The 27,274-nt window shown below is 36.3% G+C and overlaps 1 protein-coding gene across 2 annotated transcripts in view; it reads left to right on the top strand.

The window, feature by feature from the left end:
- The window catches only part of LARS2 (leucyl-tRNA synthetase 2, mitochondrial), an 85,617-nt gene that overhangs the window by 21,698 nt on the left and 36,645 nt on the right, over positions 1-27,274 (top strand). For both annotated transcript variants that reach the window (XM_027892429.1, XM_027892439.1), the window contains exons 6-11: positions 3,861-3,950; positions 7,283-7,426; positions 18,264-18,371; positions 19,854-20,013; positions 23,356-23,460; positions 26,395-26,510. In XM_027892429.1, coding sequence (XP_027748230.1) covers positions 3,861-3,950; positions 7,283-7,426; positions 18,264-18,371; positions 19,854-20,013; positions 23,356-23,460; positions 26,395-26,510 — 723 coding nt within the window. The remainder of the gene's footprint in view (positions 1-3,860; positions 3,951-7,282; positions 7,427-18,263; positions 18,372-19,853; positions 20,014-23,355; positions 23,461-26,394; positions 26,511-27,274) is intronic.

The following is a 27,274-nucleotide window of genomic DNA, read 5'->3' as shown; positions in this document are numbered from 1 at the left end:
TTTTAAATAAGTGCAACATGCCTATCTTCAAGATAGCATAGGACTGTGGTAAAAATAAAAATTATTGGCAATAAACTAGGACATTACTTCTCTCCAGTTAAACGTTATTCATAAGGCCTGGAGGATCTTAGAACAAATAAATCTTTTCATGCAGCCTGTAAATATTACCTTTTATTTGAAAAAAAAAAAAAAAAGCCATGGAAGAAGCTTGAAGATGTAACCTTCTTCTTAAAAATACTAGCAAAAACCGGTTATAAGGTCAGAGATTCATAGTAGAACGAGCAGATTTAGAAAAAATAATGAATTTTAAAACAGAGTATTTGAAAATTAGTTATTCTTTTATTAAAAACTCGAAAATCTTTCATCCAATTTGAGTTGGTTTCTTTCAGTTTTTTTTTAATGTAGATTCTTTCCTGATGGTTTTCCCATATTTTTTGGTAGCTGAAAGGGATTTTCTTAAACCTGTTTTTTTCATAATGAATGGCCCTTTAACCTTAACATGGATCTATTGCTTCCCACTTGCAGTGCTATCAGATCTGAATTGTAATACTCCATTTTAATCGGTAACTGAGAATTTATTTGCAGAATACCAACCCCTCCATCGTGGTATTTCTTAGGAACAGATTTCTGTGCTGCAATAAATGGATTAAGCAAGGTAGTTTTTAGTAAGGGTAGGGGTCTTTCTCTTCTGTGACTTGCCAGTACCTGTCCTTTTAAAAGCAGACTGTTCTTACAGGTGGTTTGTTTTAATGGTTGTGATTAATTGATTTGATGACTGTAACCAAGGATAAAGAGGCATTTTGGTGAGAGTATGACATACTTTTTGAAGCTGACAGGAGGAAAAGGGAAAATGGATGGGGAGAAGAGGGAGATGCTTTCCCTCTCATTTCATATTACCGCCCGAAAAGCGGAGGTAATGGGTGATGACTAAATCTGTCACAGAGCACTGAAGAGCAAGTGCAGTAGACAGCTGAGCAGCATCTTACATATTTGTAAAAGGGTTCTGATTTTTAGTAGGTATTTTATTTTTGGAGAAAATATGTTAATATCATGTTATATATATTCACTGAACTGTTTTATGATTTGGGGTTCTATATGTGTGCTGTTTATGCTAGTGCTCAGATCACAAATGAGAAGCAGAAAGAACAGTTTTTGGTAGGGTGGAATGGCTCCAGCGTGCTATTTTTCAATCCTTTTTATAAACCCTTTTGTGTATTTCTGAGTTAAGTTAGTTCTGTTAATGCTCTGCAGATCTTTGTCATGCTTATAAAGTATAAATAGAAACATTAGCATTCGCCTTAATTTAAGCATGATGGCAGCATAATGGAAACTTTTTACCAGACATCATTTATTTAATCAAGATCAGTAACTGGAATACATAGAAAATTATTTTTAACTGTAAGTCTTAATGTGCTAAATGATAGGAAAAAAAAGACCCAATACATATTTTGGGATTGACAAGAGTTTGCTGGCTTGCCTTCAGCAGCTCATTTCACTTGGTAGTGATGTAGTTTCTCTTTCTTCATTAACTTCAAATGTTACTCCAAACCTTCATGGTTTTAAAGTTAAATTATGAACTTGAGTGATCTTTTTGCACCTCAGTGACCACACAGCAGATTTTTTTTCCAGTGACACAGTCTGCTGCATTTCTTTCTGAAAAGTGTCAATTTACAACTTGTGAGAGACCACATACGTGGTATTCTGTTCCCAGGAGTTACTTTGTATCTCATAGCTCAAGCTTGTGTGGCTTGTAACGTGCTTGTTTAGATAGGGGCATGTAGTCTTTTTGTTTCAGAAAGCACAAATCTGCCCTTCAGGGCCAGAAGGACAAATCTCCAATCATTTTACAATTTTTATTTGACAACACACTTCTGTTGTCCTACCTGTTTATCTGCTACCCGCGTAGTCTTATATAGCACTGGATGGGATTGCCTCTCTTCTTTTATGTGTTCAGTATTCCAGTGGTGAAACTCTGCTGCCTGTAGTGGCATCACACTGGCAGAAGAACTGTTGTCACTGTGTGAAGAAGCAGGGGAAAAAGAAAAGAATTACTAAATGGATAGTGTTTAGTTGGAGAGATGAAAATCAGACTTTTATCAAGTGGGGTTTTTTTCAGTGCAGAGCACAGGGAATTAATCAAGCAACTGTTTTTCATTACTAGGTCTTCACATGCTGTGCTGAAAACTTGCCATTAAATGTCTGTTTCTGATCTTGAAAGCCTCTTATGCACACTTTTGAGGCACATCTATTCAAAGGTCATATTAATTGTTAAAAGCAATGTTTCAGCACTGGAATATAAAGTTCAAAGCAACTAGAATATAAAGTTGTAGAAAAAGAATTAAAATTTTATGCTACAGTGTTTTAGATGTCATTTGAGTAGCAGATGATATTGCAGGAGTTATGTGTAGTGGGAAGCTTAGATGATAGGAAAGCCCACGTGAAAGACTTTTCACATTTGGAGCTATTCCTGGTACTTGATAACTATTTGCAAATGGAATAAATTTTATCAGTGGCTTACTGAGAAAGTTTTTATCAGTAACGCTACAATCAAGAAGTGTTTGTGTTGAAGTTCAACCATCTTCCACTTCAATATGTACAAATGTGGTCAAACAGAAAGTTAGTAGAAATGTCTCTTCTTTAAAGAAGTGCATGTTAAAAAGAAGAAGTTAGGAAGGGAAATCTGGTCTCTACTGGTACATATTAAAGATGTAATGAGAGCTTAAATACTGAGTTACTCAGTTGTTTTCACTTTGGCCAAAATTTAAAGTATGTGGGTGCAAGCATATGGGTTTGCATTGTGCCTGTGAAACCTGTGTTTGTGTTGAGAAAACTGGGAGTCTGTAATGATGGAATCCCTTAGTCATCTTTGCATATTATGATGTTTACTTGAAATGCAGTTTGTTTTTTTAAGAACAAACATTTCAGATATGGAACTTCGTAAGCAGTTGGTCAGTAGGTTGTTTTTCAATTATTATATTTCACTAAAAACTTAGAAAATGTTTTTGACTTTTGAAAAAGCCATCCATTATAGTTAATTGCTATTCTCTTAATTCCTATTCCTCCTTCTTATGTTGTCTTTTATTTTTTTCTGTCTTTATTTCCCTCTTAACAGTCCCCCTCATTTGTGACTTCTTTTATGACTCATTTTTTCCATCCTTCAAGCTAGAACCTTCTCCTAACTTGAGCTGCCTTGACTTAAGAAGGAGTTGCTTATTGACCTTTGGATGTAAGATACCCTTTGCAAGTCTTTCATCTTGAAGTTTAGAATCTTACCCTGTATTCCCTCCTGTCTGCCCCACATGCTCTGTCTGCCGTCAGCCCGGGTTCCTGTGCGCTGTTGTTCCATCCTCCCCCATCCAGTGTTTCGGCTGTAGGCTCCTCGCTCTGCTCGTTTCACTGCAGCAGCTCCCAGCTGCCTCTGAGCAGTCAGCAGGCTCTGTTCCTGCTTTTCATCGCTGAGCAACAGAAGGAAAAGGCAACCTGGCTAGGATGGCTTCTTTGACAGAGGTCTTTTTTTTCTGGTTTTATCTGTTTCCCAGCTCAGGCAGCTGTGCCCATTTCCGTTCATCTTCTGTTCTTGTATCTATCAGCATTAATGTTACAGGATTCTTATATTCCATGTTAAGAGGGGAACTTTTCTTTGCACATCTAACCCACAGAGAGCCTGTGTTCTCTGGGTTCGTGTACAGGTGAATATCACTAATTGTAATCGTTACAAAAATGAGGTTTGTAGGTGAACACACACATGAAGAAACAGTCATGTTTTCTCTGTGGAATATATTATACACTCTTGAGTTAACTGTCTATGTTAAAACAATGTAAGAAAATACAGGAATTTTAATTTTGTTTAATTTCTACAGGAAGTAACCACTTGCTTGCCAGAGTACTACAAATGGACACAGTATCTCTTTCTTAAACTTTTTGAAGCTGGGATAGTGTATCAAAAAGAGGTAGGTGCAAACTTTGAACTTTAATGTTTTGCAGCTACACAAATTTAAGTTATTTGTGTCAGTGGCACATTTCCAGATTGTCCATTCACATTCATTCAGTGGATTGTGCTCTATTAACTTTAAATCATTCAAAATAGAAATAACGTTATATATAACTACATTTTATATGTAACACATTTTATATGTAACTAACTAATAAACCAACATGAATGGGCATTGTAACAAGTCAAATCAGAAGTGTTTATTGTCAGAGATTTGCATTGATGTGCAGGATCAGACTATAGCTTTTATTAGTTTGTTTCCTGGCTTTAATATATAATTTTCTACAGATCTTAACTTCCCTCATGAAAATATATGACATTGTGATCATTAGGAGTCTGTTCAGCAGTGAGATTATTTATGTGTATAACATTATTGTGGCACTGTCTCAGAACTGATGGGGTTGGATATGACAATTGGAGATTGGGTGCATAGCTGTCCTATTCCTGAACCCTATTTGTGATCTCTAAAGTATTACAGAAATGCTAGATGCCATAAGACTATCACAGCTGTTTATCTGCTAGCAGTACATTAAGAAACTATAATATTTTGTAAATAACATGTATCAGGCTATCTGAAAAATGAAGGGTTCAGTTCATTTCTTAGGCAGGAGGTTAAACAAAGATGTTAAATGAGTAGTCCAGAGAACTCACTGTATAGCCAAGGCAATGCAGTTCCAAAATACCTGAACAGCTGCATTTAAACAAAGCAGCAATTTAGTGAATGTTTCTAACTTAAAATGGGAACTAAGATTTTTTAAATATGATTTGATATTTCATTTGTATTTTATAGAAACCAGGAAACCACATAGGATATAATTAAGGATGTACTGTAATTATTCTCTGAACCCAGAGAAAGACACTGATGGTGAAAGGTAGCATTTAAGATGGCAAGGTGTTACTGAGCTACTTCTCCCATTTGCATAGGCAAGATGTACTTAGAGATCGTAAATGATAACCAGCCATAAACCTCAATATGTGATATGTACTAACAAGATGGATTTGGTTGGGGTTTTTTATTTTTTTTTCTTGTGTAATTATTTTTGTTTGTAATAAAAAAAATTAAACCCGTCTTTGCCATAACAAATACATTTTTATATGTAAATTTATTTGCTTGACAAGTGACCCCAAGTGAATCTGAAAAGCACAAGGCTTGCTGCTTCATTCCAAGCAGTGATGATATACAAAATAAATTTTGCATGTAGGCTCCAAGTACTGTGGGATCCTGGAGGTGTTTGGGTACCAGTGATTGAATCTGCTTCCAACTTCCATCTGCTTTCAAGTCAAGGATCAGTTTGAGGACTTAAATCAGCATCTGTCAACCTGTAGGGGATATAATCTCGGGTGGATATGAACCAGTTGCTTTTTGGCAGGAAACAGATGGTAGAGAGAGCCCATAACCCTGGGTCTCTTCGAACAGTCATATATACTTAAAGCATATATTAATCTCATGTTGTCAGTTTATCTGCAATATATATTAAGCAGTACTTTTGCACAGCTTTAAGTCTCCTTTATTACAATTTCATTTTGGGTACAAAGAAATAATTCATAGCCTTACTGGGACAATAAGAATAAGACAAGTAGAGCGTTAGCCTAGTTAACACTCCATGCCAGGAGTATGTGTGTCTGACCAGAAATTACCCTGGCAGGGAGACACAGACTCAGTATGTCCAGGAATTGCAATTATGGAGGATTAACAAGTCTGTCTGGGTGCTGCATCATCCATAAAAGGCACCTTTATTTGCCGTAGCAAAATTCTCTTTCTTTTTCCTGCAGTGCTGATCTAGTCAATGTTCTGTAGAGAATGTTGACCTGGCCAGATGTGGGTGTCTCGTTGAGGATAATACCTGCCCTGACCCTGTGCTTTTGATTAGATACCTGTAATCTGTTGTGGACCCAGAGACACCAAGCCTGGAGATACTTATGCTGTAGATACCTGAAGTTGGACGAGGCAAATCCTATCTTAAAAGCATATGGTCTACATTGGCATAGCGAGGAGACTGAAATAATTGGTGTGCTCTGTACACTCTTGCATTGTGCCTTCTTTGTGTAGATGACTTTCAGCAGCTTCCTGGGGTCATAGTTTCAGAGGCTGTCATTGTCAAGAAGTTGCCTTTGTGAGGTATAAGTAGGAACTAAAGATTTAATTTATTAGCCAGGTTCTAGATATTAGTCCAAAGTCTGTGAGAGATGGAAGGAACAAAATGTAACTTTAAAAATTCAAAGACAAGACCTTTCAGCTACTGATTTCATAAATGGGGCACTTCAGAAGGTGATAGGTGATAGATAAAATGTAACGTAAGCAATATGAGGACAGTGATTAGTTTTTGATTGAGATACTAAGTCCTTTTCTTACCCAAAGAGTGCATTTGAGATTTTGAAAAGATGTTTAATGTATTAAAACTCTATGGAGCTACTGTTTTTCAGTCAGTCTGATTTAGCTCAAATACTAATTAACACTCAGTATACTGGATTACTCTTCTTTATTGCTTTGATTATAGGTTTTTTCTTCACTTTTTAAATTTAATGTCTAACATTTAACAACACTCTTGGAATGACTGGTAGGATTCTTTTGTGATCTTATATCCTTTATGGTGAGTGATCAGCTAAATTGTTCAACACTATATATATACTCAGGTTATACTATAAGATATAAATAATATACTATGTCTGGGATTTTGATTAACGCTCAAAAAACAAGGTTTGTGCAGTTGAACACTAAGATTTATTGCACTTTAACTTTTCTGTAATGCATTTGTGTTGACAAGGAAAGGTGATTCCAAAAGTAATTCACACAGCGGACAGAAGTTATGTGCAGATAATATCAACTCTTTCACTTGAAACATAGTTGACCATTATACAACCTCTTTGTGATTCTGTCTTCTCAAAGTGGACATCTTTTTTATTAATCCCCTTCAGTCTGACTCAACACTTTTGGATTGGTAGTGAAGAGCTTTTAAGCATCAGACTATATCATTTGCATTATAGTCAATCGGAACACTTACTTATTTAACAGCCAAGCAGTCAAGTGTCAGCCTCTCTTGCTAGCTGGATTAGACTAGAAAAACGCTGCCAACTGCATTCTTGGGTCTTTTGAGTTCTGAGAAGATGAATATTCAACACATCTTCAGCTGAATCCATGTTGCTGATTTAAATGGATGCTATAAAAATGTAGAAAACTCAGAGGTCCGAGGTATACTTCTGGATAATTCTTTTGGTATCTTAAAAGTATGATTCTATTTTTTAAAGAGGTGCTGAAAATGTTTTTTTTTTTCTTCCTGTAACTTTTTTTAGGCCTTGGTTAATTGGGATCCAGTGGATCAGACTGTTCTAGCTAATGAACAGGTGGATGACAATGGTTGCTCGTGGCGTTCAGGAGCAAAGGTGGAACAGAAATACCTCAAACAGTGGTTTATCAAGACAACTGCTTATGCAAAGGTATGAGAATACAGTTTTTGGAAATGATGGTAGCACTTAAAGAGGTGACTTTTCATCCAGAAATATTAATCAAGCTGAGTGGGGTCTTTTACATATACATGTTTGTGTAATATATAATTGTATAATAATATATGGGACCCATTGCTGTGTATGTGTGTATATAAAAATTGCTTATCCCTGAAATCTTTCTGTTCACCTCTTGAAGAATTGGTAATTGGTGTGGGATTAAGTTTTGAAGAAATCAAAAAGTATAAATTAGAGGTGAATGAATTCTGAATTCACACAATGATGTAGTTTACCAAGTGCTTTTCTGTATATTTTGAGTGTAAAGCTGTGCAGTCTTTTGAACTGGAAAACTGTTTGCCTACTTGGCTTATTGGACCTGTGGGCTTTGAGTACAGCCTGTCACCCAGCATTCATTTCCAACTATGTCTGAACCATAGTTCTTTATGGTTTCCTTCTCTTTATTGAAGATTCACCTGGACCTTTTATTTTACTTCACTTCATAGTGTACTCTAGTTGATTATCCGTAATTCAAAAAGTATAGTTTCAAGTTGTTTAAATCCCCTTTTTTGTTCTGAGCTCAGATTTTGATTGTGGTGGGACAGTATAACTTCCACACCTATGAATTCAACAAAAGTTTTGACTTTATACTCTCTGAGATGAAAGTATCAACTTCTTCTTTTGTCTGGGTGAAGCTTCTATTCCATCTGAGTATTTTGTGTATTAAGACTTCAAGTACAGATTGAGAAAGTTATTCCCAGGAAAATGTTAAAAATTCATCTTTGGTCCTTTTCATGAGTCTTATATTCAAGAAAATAAATTTCCACTCATCCAGAGAGAAGAATGTCTCACTCTAGGTCCATTCATAAAAAAAGAGAAAAACTTTAGATATCCTGTGTGGTGCTTTGATTCTTTATACACAGAGAGGTACTTGAGATGCATGTTTTCTGATTGTGCTGTCTGTTCTGGCAGTAAAGAGGGAACATTTGCTATAGCTGAAGGAAAAATGGATTTTGTCTGCACAATCACAAAATGATCACAATGTTCTGAGCTTTTTTTGGTGCCTTTGCCACCAGATTTTATGTTTTATGACCTTTGTGATAGTTCAGGGTCTCCACCGAGTCACTTTTTGCCTCATTTTAAGGCTGGAGCTTCATTAGAGTTTCTACCTTTACTATCTTCTGTCTATTATCTTTATAAGGGTTGTAGGAAGTAATTACTGGTATTTCTGGACTGTATCCATGCTTACACCAAATCACTTTTCTCTTCTTATGTCCCTCTAAGAGGAGTGAATCAGCCATAAAGTTTTACTCGTCACGACCAAACGACAAGACTGAGGAGCTTTTCAGTAACCTTGAAAATACCCTTGGCTTACAGGATTATTGCCTTTGCTCAATATTCACCCTCTAGAAATGCTGGTACAGGAAAGGCATCATCCCTTGGAATTATCACGTCTCCAACATGTCACCCTCTAATAAGTAGGAACTTTTGCCTCTACAACACCCCCTCATCTTCCCCGCCAAGGATGTCACCTCAGGAGACTACCATATGCTTTGCCTACATGAAGGGTAAATGTGCAAGTGACCTTTTTGCTCTTGACCATTTTAGTAGTATCAGGAATGAGAGCTGCTTCTGCTTTTCATTTGGGGGTGAACTTTTATATAAACCCCTACAAAATCTTAAAGCATTGCTACAGAGGACAGTTGAGTACTCTACAGTTCTCTGTAAAGGTTTCCCAAAATTTTGTTCTGTTCATGGCTGGTATTCTGTAGGGTCTATGCTAGCTGATACAGCCAGATCCATGAATGATGCCATATTGCTTCGAGCTCAAGTGCTTTGGCAAGCATTGCCTTCATGTTCTCCCACTTCTTTTACAGTGACAGATGCTACCAAGTATCGGCAGGTGGTTTGGATTTTCCTTTTTACTCACCCTCCACTGACTCCCATTTTTTGTTGCTATGGTTCTGGCACACTTTCAGTCTCACTTTGCTTCTTTTGGCAAGGGCTTAAAACATTTGGTTGTAGAGGGAGAAGTATTACTTTTTTTTAATTCCCAAACCTTCAAATAAGAAGAGCAGATTACCGGACTCTGCTATACAAAGTCTAATATCTGGTATTAGAAGTATTTCATTCTTGGAAGGTTAGGACAAATAAATTCCCTTTTTTTGTAGTTGTTTTAATTTTTTTCAAGTTACAAGAGATTAGGTAACATAGCATATTGTGTCTTACTTTCTGAAGAAGACTCTTATGGCCATACAGCACTGAGTGCCCATGAACTGCAAGCCACAACTAAAGACAATCCCTCAGAGGGAGGCCACATCTGAGCTAATACTGGCTAAGTCTTTCAATCTCTTAGAAACTCTGTGCCCACACTGACATAATCAGGAAGCTTCACAACAGAATTTTGACAGAAGTCAAATAACAGATCTTAAATGCTACAGCTTTGGCTCCTCTTTCCAAATGTCTTGACTAATTATCCTTGAAACTCAACTTTGTACACATTTCTTCATTCCTTATGGCAATTACCCCAGTACTTTTCAAGGAGTGGTAAAAGCCATGAGTCCTTCCTTCCAAATATGTTTTTGTTGTTTACTTTCTCTTTGGATTCAGGCTGCTGACAGTTGATTTGAATCTGCATTGTCCTACATTGTTGAACACCGTGGTTACAGCAATCAATTTTCCTAGCCTACTCCTTAAACCTTCTTCCTCACCTCTTTTCAAAAGCCCTTGCCAGGAGACCGGGCTTTGAGAGGGAGATGTTCCTTTACCTTTATTGTTTACAGAGCCTTTCGTCTTGGAGTGGAGGGCTCAGATTTTATGGAGCTACTCCTAGTAGGTGTGAAGGGTAGAGACATCTCTTTAACTTCAAAAAGTTAAAGATCTTTAATCACTAATAAGATTTCAGGATGATAGCATTAGTGGTGATGATACCTTCACTTCAGCATGTCTCCTGATTTTGAAGACACATACTTCCATAAAGAAATTTTCCTGGCTTATGTAATGGACCAGAACCACTACCAGTACAACTTTCTTTTCCTGAAATTCTTCCCAGTTCAGAGACTTCAGATATTTGTGCTTCTCATGATGAATAAATACATTTAGGTTCTTTATGGATCTTGTTTCCCTTTTTTTGTCAGTTGTTTGGGGCTCACCATGAATATGTGTATAATAATTCTGCTGCAATTATTTTCAGGTTCCTGAAGGCTTAGGATGCTGCGCTGGTACAGAGCATTTATATCCAAGCTAAGCTTATATGGTGAAGGTTACTTATGATAAGCGATATGCCAGACTCCTGGCATACCTGTACCCCTGTAAAAGGGACATCTGAGAAGACATTATAAAGATCTGTAGCAGGCCTAGGGATTTCAAATTCACAGTTGACATTTTTTTGCAATAAAACACTAATAGAAATAGAAGTTTGCCCTTCCAGAACTTGTCTTGCCCTGAGCTCTTTATTCCCTGAGTCAATTGGCCGTTGAACAACTTTCATCCAGTTCTGCTTCTTTAGAAGGTGTCCAGAAGGTCAAGATGGTGTCAGATTAGTGTGGTCAAAATCATTCAGTATTTTCTCACAAGTTGGACAAGTTCATGAGCACAGAGCAGATTTAATCCTTCCTTGTGCAAGATGCTTCTCCTACGTTTGGGAAAAAGGAGAGAGCTAAGTGGATCAGGCTCTCGGTGAGCTGTATGTCTAGATTTCTGTTAACCACTGAATTTTAACTACTTTTTATTTTGAAATTAAAAAATTGGAAGGTACCAAGAAATTATCAGATAGTGATTTAATCCTTGCACCTTTTGGGGAAGATAAGTATTTTTTTTCCCCACTTTGGCTACTTTCAGACTTAGAGGGTTAGTATTTTATGAGTGTCCCACTTGTCTTTCTACAGTGAGGCTTTTGTTTGCTTTTGGTATATCGTGGGGGAAGCCATTTGATTCTGATCACCTTTTGCTTGCACCTTCAATAGTGACTAATATTTTTTCTGAAAAGTTTACAGAAATTGGAGACCAAATGTCACCACCTTCTTTGTCGTTTTTCTGGAACAAGGCTGTCTGCAGATCTGTTCCCTATTCCTTCCCAAAGTTATACCTGAGTTTTCTGTAAGTTGACATAGTAGGAAAGTATGTTGGAAAATATCTTTAGTTTTGGTAACTCGCTCCTCTCCTGTGTAAGAGGAAAATATAACTCTTTCTTTCATAACCTTGTTTCGTAGACAGAGTTCCATTTAAGAGATATTTAATGAATCTGCTATCCCTTAATTCATCCTGCAAATTACCAGCTAGCAATAATGACTGAATATGTATGGATATAACTTATTTTCTACTTGGAACATCCACAAATTATTTTGTTGTAACTATTCAGCCTATTTATACTGTATATTGATAATCATTCTAGTTATCTGTGTTTCTCTCTTTTACCCATTTATCATTTGATGTTTTCCTTGTGTCTCACAACCTTAATAAAAATAAAAACTAGTCAGAGTAATCGTCATCTGTAATGCTTCAAATAACAACAAGGAATTACATGATCAGTAATGGGCTGTGAAGTCATGTGTGTTACAGGACTCAGTGTTTCATTCCTACACACACTATTTTTCAGATGTCTGATCTGTTGAGAGGAATCATCTCCTGTGGATTTGCTTTGATTTCCTTATTGTTACTGCACCAGCTCATATTCCTTCCTTGCAGTAAAAAATGCAAACAAAGCAGTGTTGGCTGACATGGCAATTTACTATCAGCAATGAATATTTTTCAAAGAGCAAAAATATTGACCATGCTTTTAAATGCTTAGCAGAAAGCATTTTCGTTATGTAAAGTCATAAAGTAATCATGACCCATTTTTTAAACTGTAAAGTACATATGAAATGGTCTAGCAGCTTTTACGGATTTTTAAAGAACATTTTAATTGTTATTTTTCTTTTGACAGATTTCTTTGATAAAAGTATAATGCCTATGCCTTAACTGATGGCATTATTATTCAAATTGTTGTCTGTGCATTTAAGATGTTTAAGCTAAAACATTTAGTTGCTATGGTTACCCAGCTGAATCTGTAGGCATTTTCATTGGAAAATCTATCTGTAAATGTTAGTATTTTCTGCATGTACCTGTAAGTTGCTATTATGGGGTTTTTTAGGCATGGTCAGCTGAGCCCTCAAATCAGAATCAGTAAGGTTAGTCTTATTATAGTCTCTGTTCTTCTGTTTTAACATATTTCACTTCACAAAAATCATCCAAATGACTGGAAAATAATCTTTTCTTGAAGAAAATTGAATAGAAACAACTTTAAAACTGCAAGTTTTGCCTTAACTCATCTCCCTTTATTGCCCAGCCTAGCATGTTTAATTCAAATACTGGGGAACGTAACAGGACCAACAAAATTATGCTGTTGTAATTTACAGCTGCCATACAGATAAGTAGTACCCTTTCTTAGATAATATTTTTTGTACAGACATTTAGAGACAAAGCTATCCTGTATTCTGTGGAGTGCAGGAACATGGGTGTTGGGCATGGTGCTGACTGTGAGGGGAACAGAAGAAATGATCCACCAGTTCTTCTCCAGCTTTTCTCTGCTTTGTGCTGTATCTGGTCTGAATAGATTTGGAATTATTTAATATATTTGTGTTTTGCTTGATTTTTTTAAATTTTCTATTTTATTTCTTAATACTAAGCAGAACAGTAATGAAATGTAATGAAATAGAACTACTGCATTTTAGGATTTTAAGAGCCTTGTCAGAACTTAGGCTTTTTCATAGCATGAAGTAATGCCTCACCACTGAGAACTGAAATGCTGGCTCGTTAGTTTTTCATTCTTTATGTGTGGTTTTATTCCTTTCCTACCCTTGGGATCTAGTTCATAGTTGTCTTCTTCCAGCAGAACAGGCCTGATAAACCTCACTTTGAAACTCTTCCTCTTGAGTCAGGCTGAGAGCTCTCTTCTGGACAGGGACCAAGGGCACTGGCTCCTCAGCTTGCTTAACACTTCATTAATAGAAAATGACACCTATTTTGTCAGCTTGGCGAGACAGAAAGTTGTTTGTGGACATCCAGACCAGGCTGGTCTTTCCACCTTTGTTTAAACACAGCATCTCATTTGATGATACAGCAATATCATCAAATCAATTTAAGTTCCTGTTGGTATAAGATAAATCAAAACAGTGAATGCTCAGTACTACTAAAAATGATAACAAATGTTTTTAAAGAGCTTTTTTATTTATGAAATCAATTACTCATCACAAAGATACCGTTCATCATATTGAAAAGGGAGTGTCTTCACTTTGGTAATTTAAGCAGAGAACAGCCCTGAAGAGCAAATCTGGAGAATAATGATGGCTTTGCTTTTCACTTTTGAGGAATCATTTATTTGCCTCACTTCTACGTAACCAAATCAGAGGTGTTTGTTGCCCATAAATTTTAGGGTAAAGAAATGGAAAACTGCTGACAGTCCAGGCATTTATGAGAAAGAATTTGAAGTATAAACACTATCTGTGTTATTGCTCCTATTTAATGTATGTTTTCAGTATTCTTCACACATGGGAAATAAAAGTCAAGAGTGACCTACAATAGTACAGACAGAAAATACTGGAGGAAAAAAGAGTAATAAAACAAGAAGAGATTAAATACCAGCAGAAGCTGTACCGCATAATCACAGTTGGAACTGTGCAATAGAGTGCAAAATAAAACAGTGGGCAGCCCAACTTTTATTTTCTCTACTTTAGGTAATATATTAAGTTGTATTAAATGATTTCATGTAATCTTTATTTTAATGTTTGGTTACTCTTTTGGGAGTTTGATCAAATAAAGTGAAGAATTTAATTTTAATCCAAACAGAGCTTGCATATTTATTTGACTCTTCCTCAGAAAAAAAACTTTTTAATTTTATTGTAATACAGTAGAATGCAATTTTATTTTGCTAATGAATTGAATTCTTTTGAAATGCAACCTTTTGCTGACCTTTTTATTTTAGTCTTGTTTTCTTGCAAATGTGTCAAACTTCATTAAAGTGTCTTCACTGAAAAAAGAGTATACATTTGACTTCATAGCTTATGTTTAGATTTTTCACTTTATTTCATTTACAGTTATAGAAGAGTTGAGATACTCTCGCTATGAAATCATAGCAAGTATTCATCTACTAAAAATTTTACTTCACAAAGTCAGAGATTGAATTTTTTAGATGCTCAGCAGAATCCTCCCTCTTTGAACTACAAGCAGGGGTTTTATGGACACTTTTTTGCCTGAAGATTGCTTAACTGAAGTTCTGTTTCTGGCGTAATCTTCAGCAGACTAAACAGCTCGATATGTGAGATCAGTTTTCCACGTGCAAATGTGTTGCTTCTAGTTTCAGACTTGGTCATCATCGTCTGTGATGAAATTTCAGCAAACTTGTCTTGATTTTGTGACTTTCTGATCATCTGAGCTGGTTGACTTTCATCTTCTAGCTGTGCCAGAATTTTCTGTGTGTTCTGAAAGAGTAAAGCGGTCCTGTGAAACATTAGTTTATCCTCAATCTTCTTCTTCTCCAAGTATTAGGGCCTTGAAGTCATTCTCATCCCTGAACATAGCTTTGAATTCTTTAGCTTTTTCCTCAACCTGTCTATCTTTAGATCTGAAAGACTGCCAAAATGTATTTATGCTATTCCCTGACTTGTGTTTAATTAAGATGGGAGTAATTTCTCCTGTAATTAGACATTTGCATTCGAAGTGTTCTTGTCTCTTCCTGAGTAATGAAAAATGAAAGCAGAAGGGCTATGCTACCTAATGTTTCCAAATTTCTCACTATTAAGTCATCATCAGAAGTTTGAAAATTGAGTTTATTTGATAATCTTATCACTCTCTGCTTACTGGATCGTAATGCTGCTGCTGTTCTTTGGCCCCTCCACAATCCAACACGGTTTTACTTCAATTTATTTTCCTGTGTGCTGGGAATCCTCTTGTCGATTGTCTTCTCTGTGTTAACAAACCTGGTTAATAAACTTGTGGCATGATAACTAGGAGTTATATACATGTTATTAAGGATCAGAATTTTTGTTTAAGGAAACATGTTGAGGGGCTAGAATGTACCATAAAGACCATCTAATCCCAACAGCCCTTGCCATGAGCAGGGACACCTCCCACGAGACCAGGTGGCTCAAGGCCTCATCCAACCTGTCCTTGAACACTGCCAGGGTTGGCAAATTGCAGAATTCATGGGGCTAATTCAATGATTCAGATGTTCTACCAAACATGGCAGGGGTTTTAAAAAAGAACATGGAAGCAAAATTCATGGAGTTAATATTTTACTTTCCAAACACTAGTTTGTGATATTCAGGAATTTCTATGCTAGTGTTGGTCAAGAGTTTCATATACCCAAACAGTCAACCTGCAATTTTTTAAAATTAATAACAGTTTGAACATATATTTATGGGTTTCTATTTTTGCAGGGTGCAATTGGATTTGAAAATGAATTTTTTTTTTAAAGGGTTTTCATTAAGCGATTTTTTAAAAGCTCCTAATTTGCATGGATGAATTTTGAATGTACAAGGGCATTCATGTGTGTAAGAATTAATGTTTCTCTACTTTCCTGCTAGTGAGTATCCTAGGTTAATTTACCATTCAGAAACACTTATTAATATGCTAGCAGTATGCATTCTCTATATTTTTTTGCCTCTGTGACACTAGTTAAAGTGTTTGTGGTTTACATGTTCGTTTTCTGCTTTGTCTGCTATTTGTAGCCGTTACAAGAGACCAAAGTAATGCATTGAGTGTGAAGAACTGTGAAACACAATTCCATATTAAAATTTTTTAAGGTTTTTTTTGTTTGTGTGGTTTGGTTTTTTTTTTGTATCACACTATACTACTGTTTATGTGCAAATTAGAATGTGAAGGGTTTGTGTTTGCAAACCCTGCTAGGCTGTGTCATCACACAGAATAAGTTTAGTTGTCTTCATTGAGTTGAAGTCAAGTTGGCTCTTACTGTATTTTGCTGCAGCAAGCAATTGCATTATCAAGAGAAGAACTGGGCAAAGTTAAACTGTGGCCTGTGGCTTATAATAAGGCCAATGAATTAGAGTAAAATAATTATCACACTAGTATTGATGATCTTGGTGTATTAATCCTGCAGTGAAAAAACATATAGAAAATTTTGCTGGCAAGCAATTACAGACTATACAGTTTCAGCAGAGCACATGCACATTTGGCTGCTTCTGCCAGCAAAATATAATGTAAATTTGAATGAATATCCAAGCAGGAGGATTTATAAAAATGTACTGATGTGTCCAGCCAGTTCTGCATGCATCGGCACAATTTCATTCTTTCTAAAATGCATAAAATCTTGCAATGAATATATCCAAGTATTGTGTCTGTATCTCTCTCTATATATACCTCTAGCTACTCATTATTCTTTGGTAGATGTATATATGTACATGGATGGTTCATGGCAGATAAAGCTCAGTAGTCTCTGTAGCAATACTGCAATTAGTGAGAATATTGAGAACTTGGAATTCTCTGTGATATGGTATGCTTGCAACTGTGAGCTAAAACTGGTTAAACTTTATTAAAAAAAAACCCTTCCAAAACTCTACCATTCTTTTATTTATAAATCATCAATAAATCAGTTTGATTCTTAAAGATGTAGAAAGCAATAATAGTCCCAAGTGGTAGTGTGATGTTATGATTTACGAAGGACATGCCTTTTGTTGTGTTCTGAATGATAGATATACAAGAGAAGTAACTAGAAAATAATTCTTACAGTATCTTTTATGCATTTCACTTTGAAATTATTTAAGAATGTCATTAAAACACAACTTGAAACACGTTCTTGAAAAAGATTCTACATTCACTAATTATCTGACTACCTACTGTTTAGCTGGAGCAGCACATAGGAGCTACTGTCCATCCCTGCAGGTTGTTAGCAGTTAATGGGATAATAAAGAGCTTGCACATTTGATGTTGGGCGTCACAGCTGAAGGAGAAATTATTCAACATGTTGCCTTATTCTTAGATTTTAACTGTAATAGTTCAGCATATTCACCATCTGTCCGAGTGACTCATGCCTCTGGCTGTACTTCTGCCAAAGTAAAGATTTTGGACAGTCATAACAAAAATGTGAAGTGTTATGAAGTGAAAAATGAGATGAGCTTTGAGTTATCTGTCCCTTTGTCTTCTCCTTTACTTGTTTATAGATTTAATTTATTAAAATCATACTGTTTGGACAGTATTAAAATCAAATTGTTTGGACAAACATTAGTTGATTTGGAATAGTCCATTATGCTTCCATGCCACCCATTAGAAAGCACATAAATATATAGTTACATCTCTTGTTGAGTATAAATATACGTGGAAGTATATGTTGGCTGTTGGAATTATGGCTAGTGAAGGAAACACCACTTAATTTCTTCTCTGCTGCATAATATAGAATCATTTAGGTTGGGAAAGACCTTTGAGATCCTCATGTCCAACCAGTAACCCAGCACTGCCAAGTCCATCGCTAATCCCTGTCCCTAAGCACCGTGTCTGTGGGCCTTTTAAATACCCACAGAGATGGTCACTCAAGTGCTTCCCTGGGCTGCCTTTTCCAATGTTTGACGGCCCTTTCCATGAGAAAGTTTTTCCCAATATCCAACCTAAACCTCCCCTGCCACAACTTGAGGCCATTTCCTCTGGTCCTGTCACTTATTACCTGGGAGAAGAGGCCAATGCCCACCTCCTTCTGGTAGTTGTAGAGAGTGATAGGGTCACCCCTGAGCCTCCTCTTCTACCAGCACCCTACCATTTCACTTGTAGTTATAACTAAACCTGTAGTATTAATTTGTATGCTTATAAAAGCTGAATTCTTTCCTAATTCTTCCTTTTATTGCTTTAGGCTATGTTTGATGCTTTGTCTGATCTCCCTGAGTGGTATGGTATCAAAGAAATGCAAGCAAATTGGATAGGTGACTGCGTTGGTTGCTCGCTTGACTTCTTGCTAAAGGTAAGTCAGAAATTTCAGTTGCTGCTCTCTTGGCTGGGCTAACTGTAACCTCTGAAATGCTTGGTGGTGGGAATGGATTTTCAGGTATCAAAAGCTTGAAACCTGCTAAAGGTTATTACAATATTCATGCCCAGACCAGGACAGATTCCTGAAGAACACCGCTTGTGGGTTGAAGGGATACTCCTCGCTATCCTCCTTAGGAATGGGTTTGTGTGTTCAAATGGATGCAAATTGGCTGTGTGTATTTATGCCAAAATACATGCCAATTAATAAGCTTTCCTGGAAGCCAGGACACTTAGGGAGCAGAGCCAAGACAAATATCAACTGCACAGGTCAGCTGGGATCTAGCTGGACTTTTGCTCCTCTCTGCACGGCATCTTCTCTGTCAGGCCCAGGCTGACCTCAGGCAAATTATTTTCCTTACATTTGTCGATTATTTAATTTACTATATACAATAATAAAAATAAAGAAAAACACACCATTTGGTAGTGGTGGAGCTACAAAGAAGTCTAGATGAAAAGAAAGAAGGTGAAGGAAAAATAAACCTGAAGAAAATTATAATTGTCTTCAGAAGGACTTCAGATTTTCCCGTTTTTCTGAAGAGAGGCAAAAGGTTTCATTTATATGATAGTGACAGGAGAGATTTTTCAGAGACTGATCAAATTTCAGCCCTTGTGCTTCAAAGCTTTATTGTGCTAATTTACTCTGCTCTAGCATTTAAAAGTGACTTCTTATTTTAAAATACTGCATCTTTGGGAACTTCAAATTGAGATAGTTTAAACCTTCTAAATACCTCTGATTTGCACCCTGCTAGAAGGTGCCTTTTTGTATTTAGGTTGTTTTTATCAATTATTTCTGAAAATTTAATGCTTATTACAGAAAAAAATCTTCTTCTAAGACCCCCATACACTCCGCAGTTAGTTGACCTAAGATATAAACCTTGTTGATAGTTCCAGGTGGTAATTCTTAAGCAGTCTTTGAAGGTTATTACTAATTTTTATGTCCAGTTGTTTAAATGTTGTGCCACCTCTTATTGGTTTATTTCTGTACATAAGTCGCAACACTGACTTCATATGGTGGAAAGCCATATGGTGGCTGAAAAAATATGAAATTCTCTTTAGATTTCAAAGGTAACATCTCATTTCTTGGAAACAGGGCATACATATTAAAAACCAATAGAAGGATTCCAGGTTGCTTAGCCAGGGGTTGAATCTAGCTCAATAGCACAATGCATATTACATATGAATTCAGTATTATATTTTTATAGATATATTTGGATAAACTGAGGCAAGACTGTAAAGTAACTTCCTCAAGGCCTTAAAAGTAAGTTTTGTCAAGGTTTGAGTCTGGAAAATTCCTATAGTGGGAATGTGTCTGGCTTCAGTATTCAGAACAGGTGATGTAGACTCATTATTTGTGTAAAAAGGAAGGGGAATCTAAAACCACTGCACTTCCAGTGGGAATTATTCTGCTCTTTTTCAGGTTAATGGTGAAGTAACAGGAGAGAAGCTAGCAGCTTACACCTATACGCCTGAAGCCATTTATGGAGCTTCCCATTTATATATCTTACCAACTCACAGGCTGCTGCATGGTAACAGCAGTCTCAAGGAAGTCTTTCAGAAGGAGTTCATCGCAGGGAAAGGTGATATTTTTCTCGTACTGCATTTTGTTGTAGAAGAGCAGCCGTTTTGGAGAATGATCTTTAGAGAATGTGTGTCAAGCTGAGCAGGAGCTGTTCCTGTTGAGAAGGAGCAGGTCTTTTGATTCTTGGTATATGTCACACAGTGTCACACCAGCCTGTCCTGGCTTCAGATGTGGTGAGAGCAGCTGTGCTAGAATTCTTCTTTTTATAATGGCTGTAAGGCTTTTACCAGAAATGAATAGTCCAAATTTGACTGTGTCAGCCCATGGGAAAATCTCATGTCTATATGGTAATTTGTCATTAGCACAAAGACAGCAGAACCAACTCTTGCACCAACGATGATTCCTTCCTGTCACGGGGAATATGAAGAGAGCAATACATTGCAAATACAGAGCAGAGTGATCATGGATAGACAGCAAAATAATGCTCTCCTGTGCAGATCCTTAGTTAATACAAGACTAATGGAGTGAATTCAGAATATCCCTATTCATGACTTGTACAGGGGATACAAATAAGTGACAGAGGATACAAATAAGTGATAATTCTTTAATGTTGTTAACTGCGTTCTGAAGGCTCCTACCACCGTTTCTGCCTGCATTTAGCATCCATGGCATAGTATTTTTTTGTTGTTTGGAAAACCTGAAAATTACAAGAGTAAATACAATGTATACTGAATATTTTTTGTTTCTACATCAGACTGGTGGTCAATATTTTTTTTCCCCCCTACTGGTTTCATTGTCTGTATAACATCTGATGTCAACAGCGGTGAAGCAGGAATCTTGTGAGAAAATGTGTTGGTTGCACAGATCCTGCTTTTTTTTTTTGAGTGCCTAATTTCTATAACCTTGAAAAGGTTTGCTTGCTAGTAGAAAAAACAAAACAACAAAACAGAGCCTGATTTTGTTGCGTATATAGAGCCCTTGTCTCAGAGGCGAGCAAAGCTTGGAGAATTTTGGAGAACAAATGTGCAGTTCTTGCAGTTGAGCCAAATGAAAGCACTAACTGGAGAAACTACAGCCATGCGTGTGCCTGTACCTTGGTTTTTGTGCTTTAAGCCAAACCACACAAGTGCAATGTGCTTTTGATAAGGACAACAGTATACTTTTCGTATTGGTTTTTAAGTGGAAATACTTGTAAAAACTCTTTTGTGTCTGTTACCGGTAAACTTAAACCTTTTGGTTGAGCTAAGTTAAGACACTCTCAGCTGGGATAATGACGGCCATAAGTCCTCGAGGGGAACAATTCCAGGATCATAACTCTCCTTTTGTGTACACCTGCTACTTGTAAATATACTTCTATGTATTCTTCAGTTGAAATTGGCCAATATTTCTTATTATTTCTTGAGGCACAGACTGATATTTTCCAAAGAAGAGAACATAAAGGAGAGGAATTCCTACGTGAACTTTCAGCCTTGCATTTCAGCCGTGGTACATAAGAAAGGCCAGTGGTGCCATTTAAATAAAAAGAAATTTTGGATGGCCTTGTATAGAGCGTATTTTCACATTAACCAAGATTTTTTAAAAAAATTCACCAGTAACATTACAGTTTTTAATTTAATGAAGTGTAATTGTTTTCAATGGCAATAGTCTTGTAAATCCCTTTCTTCACTGTTTTCTCATTTAAATAATTAGGAGTTTATGTTTTTATATTTTAGAGCAGATTTTAGAAAGTTGTTTTCTCACTAGGTAACTGAAAATTAATACTAATAAAAACTAATACCTTTACTTTTGGAGTATAGGTGCGTATTTTAGGCTATTATTATTCAAATAGATGGGAGCAACCAGTTTTCAAACATTCAGTTTTTTTGCCCAGAAAAATTTGTGTTAATTTAGAATCTGGTAAGTCTTCTAGTTTGACACCTCTAGGTATGAGGTGTCTGAGATAAAGATTTGACCCTTACGTGGTTCATTATCTCAATAAAATACTCAATAAATATGGATTCTTTTACATTTGTAACTGTAATATCATCTCGTTTCAGTTATCATGATAATAATGTGAGCAAATGAGCACAGGAAAGAGCACCTTCATAAACTGGAGTTATTATTCTGGGTTCCAGCAATAGATCAAAATTATTGCTGGGTAGAAGAGAGAAGTTATTTTTAAAAGCAGACTGTCCTACCCACTCAGCTTCCTGTTCATGACGCTTTTTGGTTAGTTGCTTTTAGAGAATGGAATTACTCCTTTTGTACCTTTTTTAAACAGAGGAGGAGAGCTGTGTGCAGTGGCTTGAATGTGGAAATTTTCTTTATAATAGGAATATCTCAGACATCTGAAACTTGAAAAATTATTAATTAGAAAGAAATAAATATATCATTTGTGTTAAGAAGAGTGATGAGATACAGCAGCCCTGTTCTCAAAATTGCTGTTACTTTACTTCAAGCAACTTTTATGCATTGCAATACAAACCTAAGACTTTCCTAGGCTTAGCTGTGAAAATAGGTGAAAGTAAGCTCTTAGCAGCCCATATTTTAATTACTGTAATTATCATCAGTTGGTTAGAGCATGGTGCTAAGAACACCAAGGTCCATGTGTTCAATCCCCATATGGTCAATTCACTAAAGAGTTGGACTTGATGATCCTTGTGGGTGCCTTCCAACTCAGAATACTCTGTGAAATCTGTTAAATCATCTGAAAGGCACTGAAAAAGTTAGAAATAGGTCCAAAGTGTGATCTGGGGTTTGAATCCTTAAAACTTAGAGTATTTAGATTTTGTTTGCTTCTTGCTGAGCCTCCCAAGTTGCACATTGTACATCACTTTGAGCTTATTACAGTTCTCACCCTTGATTCTCTCCTTTCTCCCCTTCCTTGTGGACACTGGCTTCCTCATCTCTAATAATAATATGAATATTCTGTTTGCAAATCAGTACGTTACTTAGGTGGCTTTTTAACAGTTGTCAGTATTTCACATGCTTTGTAGTCCTTCTGTGAGAAATTAGTCATAAGGATATATGTTCCACTGTTTTATCTGATTTTTTTGGTGGAATTTTGTAATATTGTATGCTGGTGTAAAAATCAGGGCTTACTAAAGCCAATTAATACAAGTTTGCAGAAGGCCTGAATTTTGGTCAAAGGCTGAATTTTTTTATTGTAATCCAGATCTTACTCAGGTGCTTGTTATAAGTACGTTTTCTAATCATGAAAATTTGTCAATCTGACTAACTGAACATATTAATATATCTGAGCTTTTTAGAAATATGATTTTTTCATTTTATTTCTTTTTAAAAGAAAATTGTAATTTAAAATTCATGTGTGTTTCAGATAACCTGCATTCTAATGGTAAGTGATGTTCTTAGTATATCTTCTGTCATATTTTTCTTACCATTTCATTACATTTGTTTTCAGACTCACTCACTTCAGTGACAGCTGTGAATTTGCTTACCAATCAGGAGATTCCTATAGTCATCTCAGCAAAAACCAATTTTGATAATTTTCTTGACACTAAAATAGGTATGTTACATTTAATGTGTAAGTGGAATAGTATAGTTTTCAGTTGCCGTGTTGAAGCACAAGGTACTGTTGCAATAAATCTTTGAACTCAGAGGCTCTCTCCTGGACTTGGTAATTCTGTTCTTCATCAGTGAAGAAGGAAGGGAAAAGCAGCTATGTGGAATCCGTCTGGGGGAAGAGACTTACAGGATGATAAATTTAAATGGAAATATTATAAAATTAATGCATTTAATGAGCTGAATTTGAGGATCTGCATATCTTAAGAAGATTGATTATCCACAATGCTTGTGTGTTTGGCTGTCTCTCACCATCCTTAATCAAAACAGAACTGTACCATTTTTTGACAAACAACCCTAACTTCTGACTTTTTGTGTCTTATGTTTACATAAATTATGCGCATTCTTGTAGAGAAACGTTTCAGACAGTAAATGTACAAAGCTTCCAAGTTTGACTTTTACCTGATAATATTTGTGTTGCGGCCAGTAAAATAGTTCAGGATAGGTAATAGTTATTTTCAGGTAGTCTTGGAAAGTTATCTTGGATCCTTTATCTCTAAAGGAGGCATTCCCATAATTTAAGGTACCTGATTTAGAGTTGAGGATCCCTAAATGGCAGGGGAGGGGCGTTGCTAAAGGATGCTGAATCGCCTGCAGTGGGCTTCTGTTCTCGAAGTTGTCCTGTGAAGCTGCCTGTCTGGCTCCTTTCCTGCACAGGGAGCCCAGTCCCCCAACTTGGGCAGCTTAGTACATATGCTTATATAATGATTGTCCTTATAAGTAAAATTAGAAATAGTACTAAGTTTTAAAACCAGTGTCTGTTTTAATCTACACCCACTGAGCTTTTTGTTTACTCTTGTGCCTTGCCGTGGTCTCATCTCAGCTGCATTGAGGAGACAATGTTCTGTGCCAGTCCAAATAAGAAATAGTTATCTCTTCTTCCCTTTTCCCAGTACCTTCCTTATCCCTCAAGTCCCTTTTGTTGCCTTCCTGTTGCTGATACTTCTTTCCTGTCCTGGTGCTGCTGCTCTCACCACTCCCTATATTGGCTATTCTTGGACAACTGGGCTGAATGAAACCAGCTGACTGTGCAAAAATGTCAGAGGGCTAATGGAAATTATCTACTTGCATACCTTCCTTATAACATGCCTGCATCTTACACTTTATACATGAATCTGGTTTTGAGAAACAGAATCTTTCCTCTTGTAATAGAAGCCAAATAACTAAGATACCTAATCTTATTTTTCCTTAAAAGCTTCCAGCTTGCTCACTGGCACATACCTTGGTCTTATGTCTTTTGGAAACAGCCCAGCTCTTCCTGGGAAGCTCTGGATGCCAGCTGTTGAGCTTTGCCAATGTACATTAATAGCATCATCTTTTCCAAAGAAGGCAAACGAAAAAGTGGGACCTGCTTTTTTTCCGTTTGTAGAGCATATTGTGAAGCCACCTGTTGCAGGCTGCAGGACTCATTGTCAAATTAAGATACATACATTATTTTGTAACAGAGCCTTGAAATGGCAGGAGTGTGCATCTGCTGGAAAGATAAAATAGCAATTCCATATTTTGCTACTTAAGGAGTTATTTATTACAGGAGTGTTTCGCTTGATTTTCTTTAGTTATCTGCTTCCAAACTTCCACGTGTTGACAGAGTGAATGTATAGCAGGCATTTCATTCCCTGAACAAAGAGGATTGTTAAACCAGTTTTAAGTGAAGCAGTTTGTATGTTAGTAATTCTAATGTGCTCAGCCAATATTATGAGAGTTTTTGTCTGTAGTTTTCACCAACTTAGTGTTGATATTGGCTTGTCGGAATAAGGTTCTTTGCCTTTTAAGGATGACAGCAGTTGTGCAAGATTGGTCAAATGAATAATAAAATTATCAGTGAAAGGGAAAAATATGCAGGAAGATGTAGCTCTGTGGAAATGAACAGGAACATTTCAGGCATTGGAATGGCCTACCCAGAGAGGTGGTGGATTCACCATCCCTGGAGGTTTTTAAAAAGAGATTGGATGTGGCCCTTAGTGCCATGCTATAGTAATTGGAGTTGGATCAGGGGTTGGACTTGATGATCTTGGAGGTCTTTTCCAACCCAATCTATTCTATGATTCTATGATGATTCTATGAAATAATAAATCTGTTAGTATCCCAATGTTATTTCAGAATACATGGGATAATAAAGGTGAGTTTAATAAATGTGAAAGGTGATCCTCCAGACCAGAACTAAAATGGATGACTGTCACACATAATAATATGCAGCAGGAAAGATAGCATCAAGGGCCCTAAATACTGTGACTTCTGCAATTGACTTGAATAGCTGTAAGAAGTGTTCTCAATGGTTATATTCCGAATAGAAAATTGATGTTATTTGAATAGTTTTTCTGAGTTTATAAACAAATCATGGCTTTGATAATAAGTTAAAGGGATAGTGATGTTAGAGACAGTTATGTTGTGGTACATTTTAATAAGCTATGAAATTAGAAAGGGATTGAATTTACTATTGAAACAGGAGGGCTATTTTAACTGTTTGTTTACTCTTTGGTTGTCGTGTTAGCATTTAGAATTAGAATTTGTATTTTTAAAATATATGTAGATAATATAACTGTATTGAAAATTTTGTGATTCTGTCCAAATTTTGTAGCTTTATTTTTAGTTTTTTCAGAACCATCAAATTTTCAGCCTTTTCAGCAGTAGGACATTGATGAACATTTGAATTACAGAGGAACTGAGAAATGCATTTGTAATTATTGCTGTTTGAATTTTACTGCTTAAAGAATATGAAAACATTTTTATTCTTAGATATTTTTCTTTAACTCTTGTAGGCAAGCGTAAGTCATTATAAAGAGAGTGTCATAGAAATGAAATGTTTTTTTCCTGAAAGTGATGATTGATATCCATGTTAGTCAATTCCTGAACTGATTTATTTTTTCATCCCTCCTAGGAATTCCTAGTACTAGTGCAGAAGATGCTGCAGTAGCTAAGAATCTGGGCATTTCTTTCACTGAAGTCATTGAGACATTGCCAAATGGTTTGGAGAAGGTCATTAATTCTGCAGAGGTGGGTATACAAGTATGGAGTCCTTTCCAACTTAACAATATAAACTAAATCTGTTTTCTCAGGAGTGCCAAATACTTTGTATGATTAAAGGGGGGTTTTTTGTTTTTTTTTTTTTTTAGAATCAAGCCAAACTTATGCTTCCAAATTTCTCTCAATAGATTTTCAAGTTAAATGATACATTAGTCCTTTTTCCACATATTCACTGAAATGAAGTGTTTCAGCCTTTATGGTAACGTATATACCTCAAGTGGCATGGAAATCTTATCTTTAGGTATAGCTCTTGAAAAAATGTGTTTGATAGCAGACACAAAGCTTATATTCTCTTACGTACCAGGTAGGATCTAAGTGGTTAAGGTATTTGTGAAAGCAAGAACAGAAAAACCTAAAATGAGCATAGGAGAAAGCAAACCATTTTAACATTTGCATTTCCTCAGTTTCTACCTTATGTTGGTAATAGAATTCTGGGAGTTTCGGTATACAGCACCTGATAAAGATATGAACAGTAAATGCAAGTATCTGCAAATAGACGCTGAAGGCATCTACACGATGCTTTCTCAGCCTTATTCTATTCAGCCCATCAAGATTATCCTTTAGCACAAGGGCTCAAAAGCATAGCTGGTATATGAATAATCTCTTGTACAGGATGATGTTAAGCTGTGGGAAGGGGAAAATTATTATAATGCTCATGAACTTTGACTCTGGAAGTTGCATTTATGACTTTTTTTTGTCTGTTCTTGCATTTTCACTGACAGCAAGGATAAATT

This window comes from Empidonax traillii, unplaced genomic scaffold (genome assembly GCF_003031625.1).
Source record: "Empidonax traillii isolate 1590-97213 ecotype Southwest subspecies unplaced genomic scaffold, ASM303162v1 scaffold14:size4059594, whole genome shotgun sequence".
NCBI classification, from domain to species: Eukaryota; Metazoa; Chordata; class Aves; order Passeriformes; family Tyrannidae; genus Empidonax; species Empidonax traillii.
This window is presented reverse-complemented; position numbering and strand designations above follow the sequence as displayed.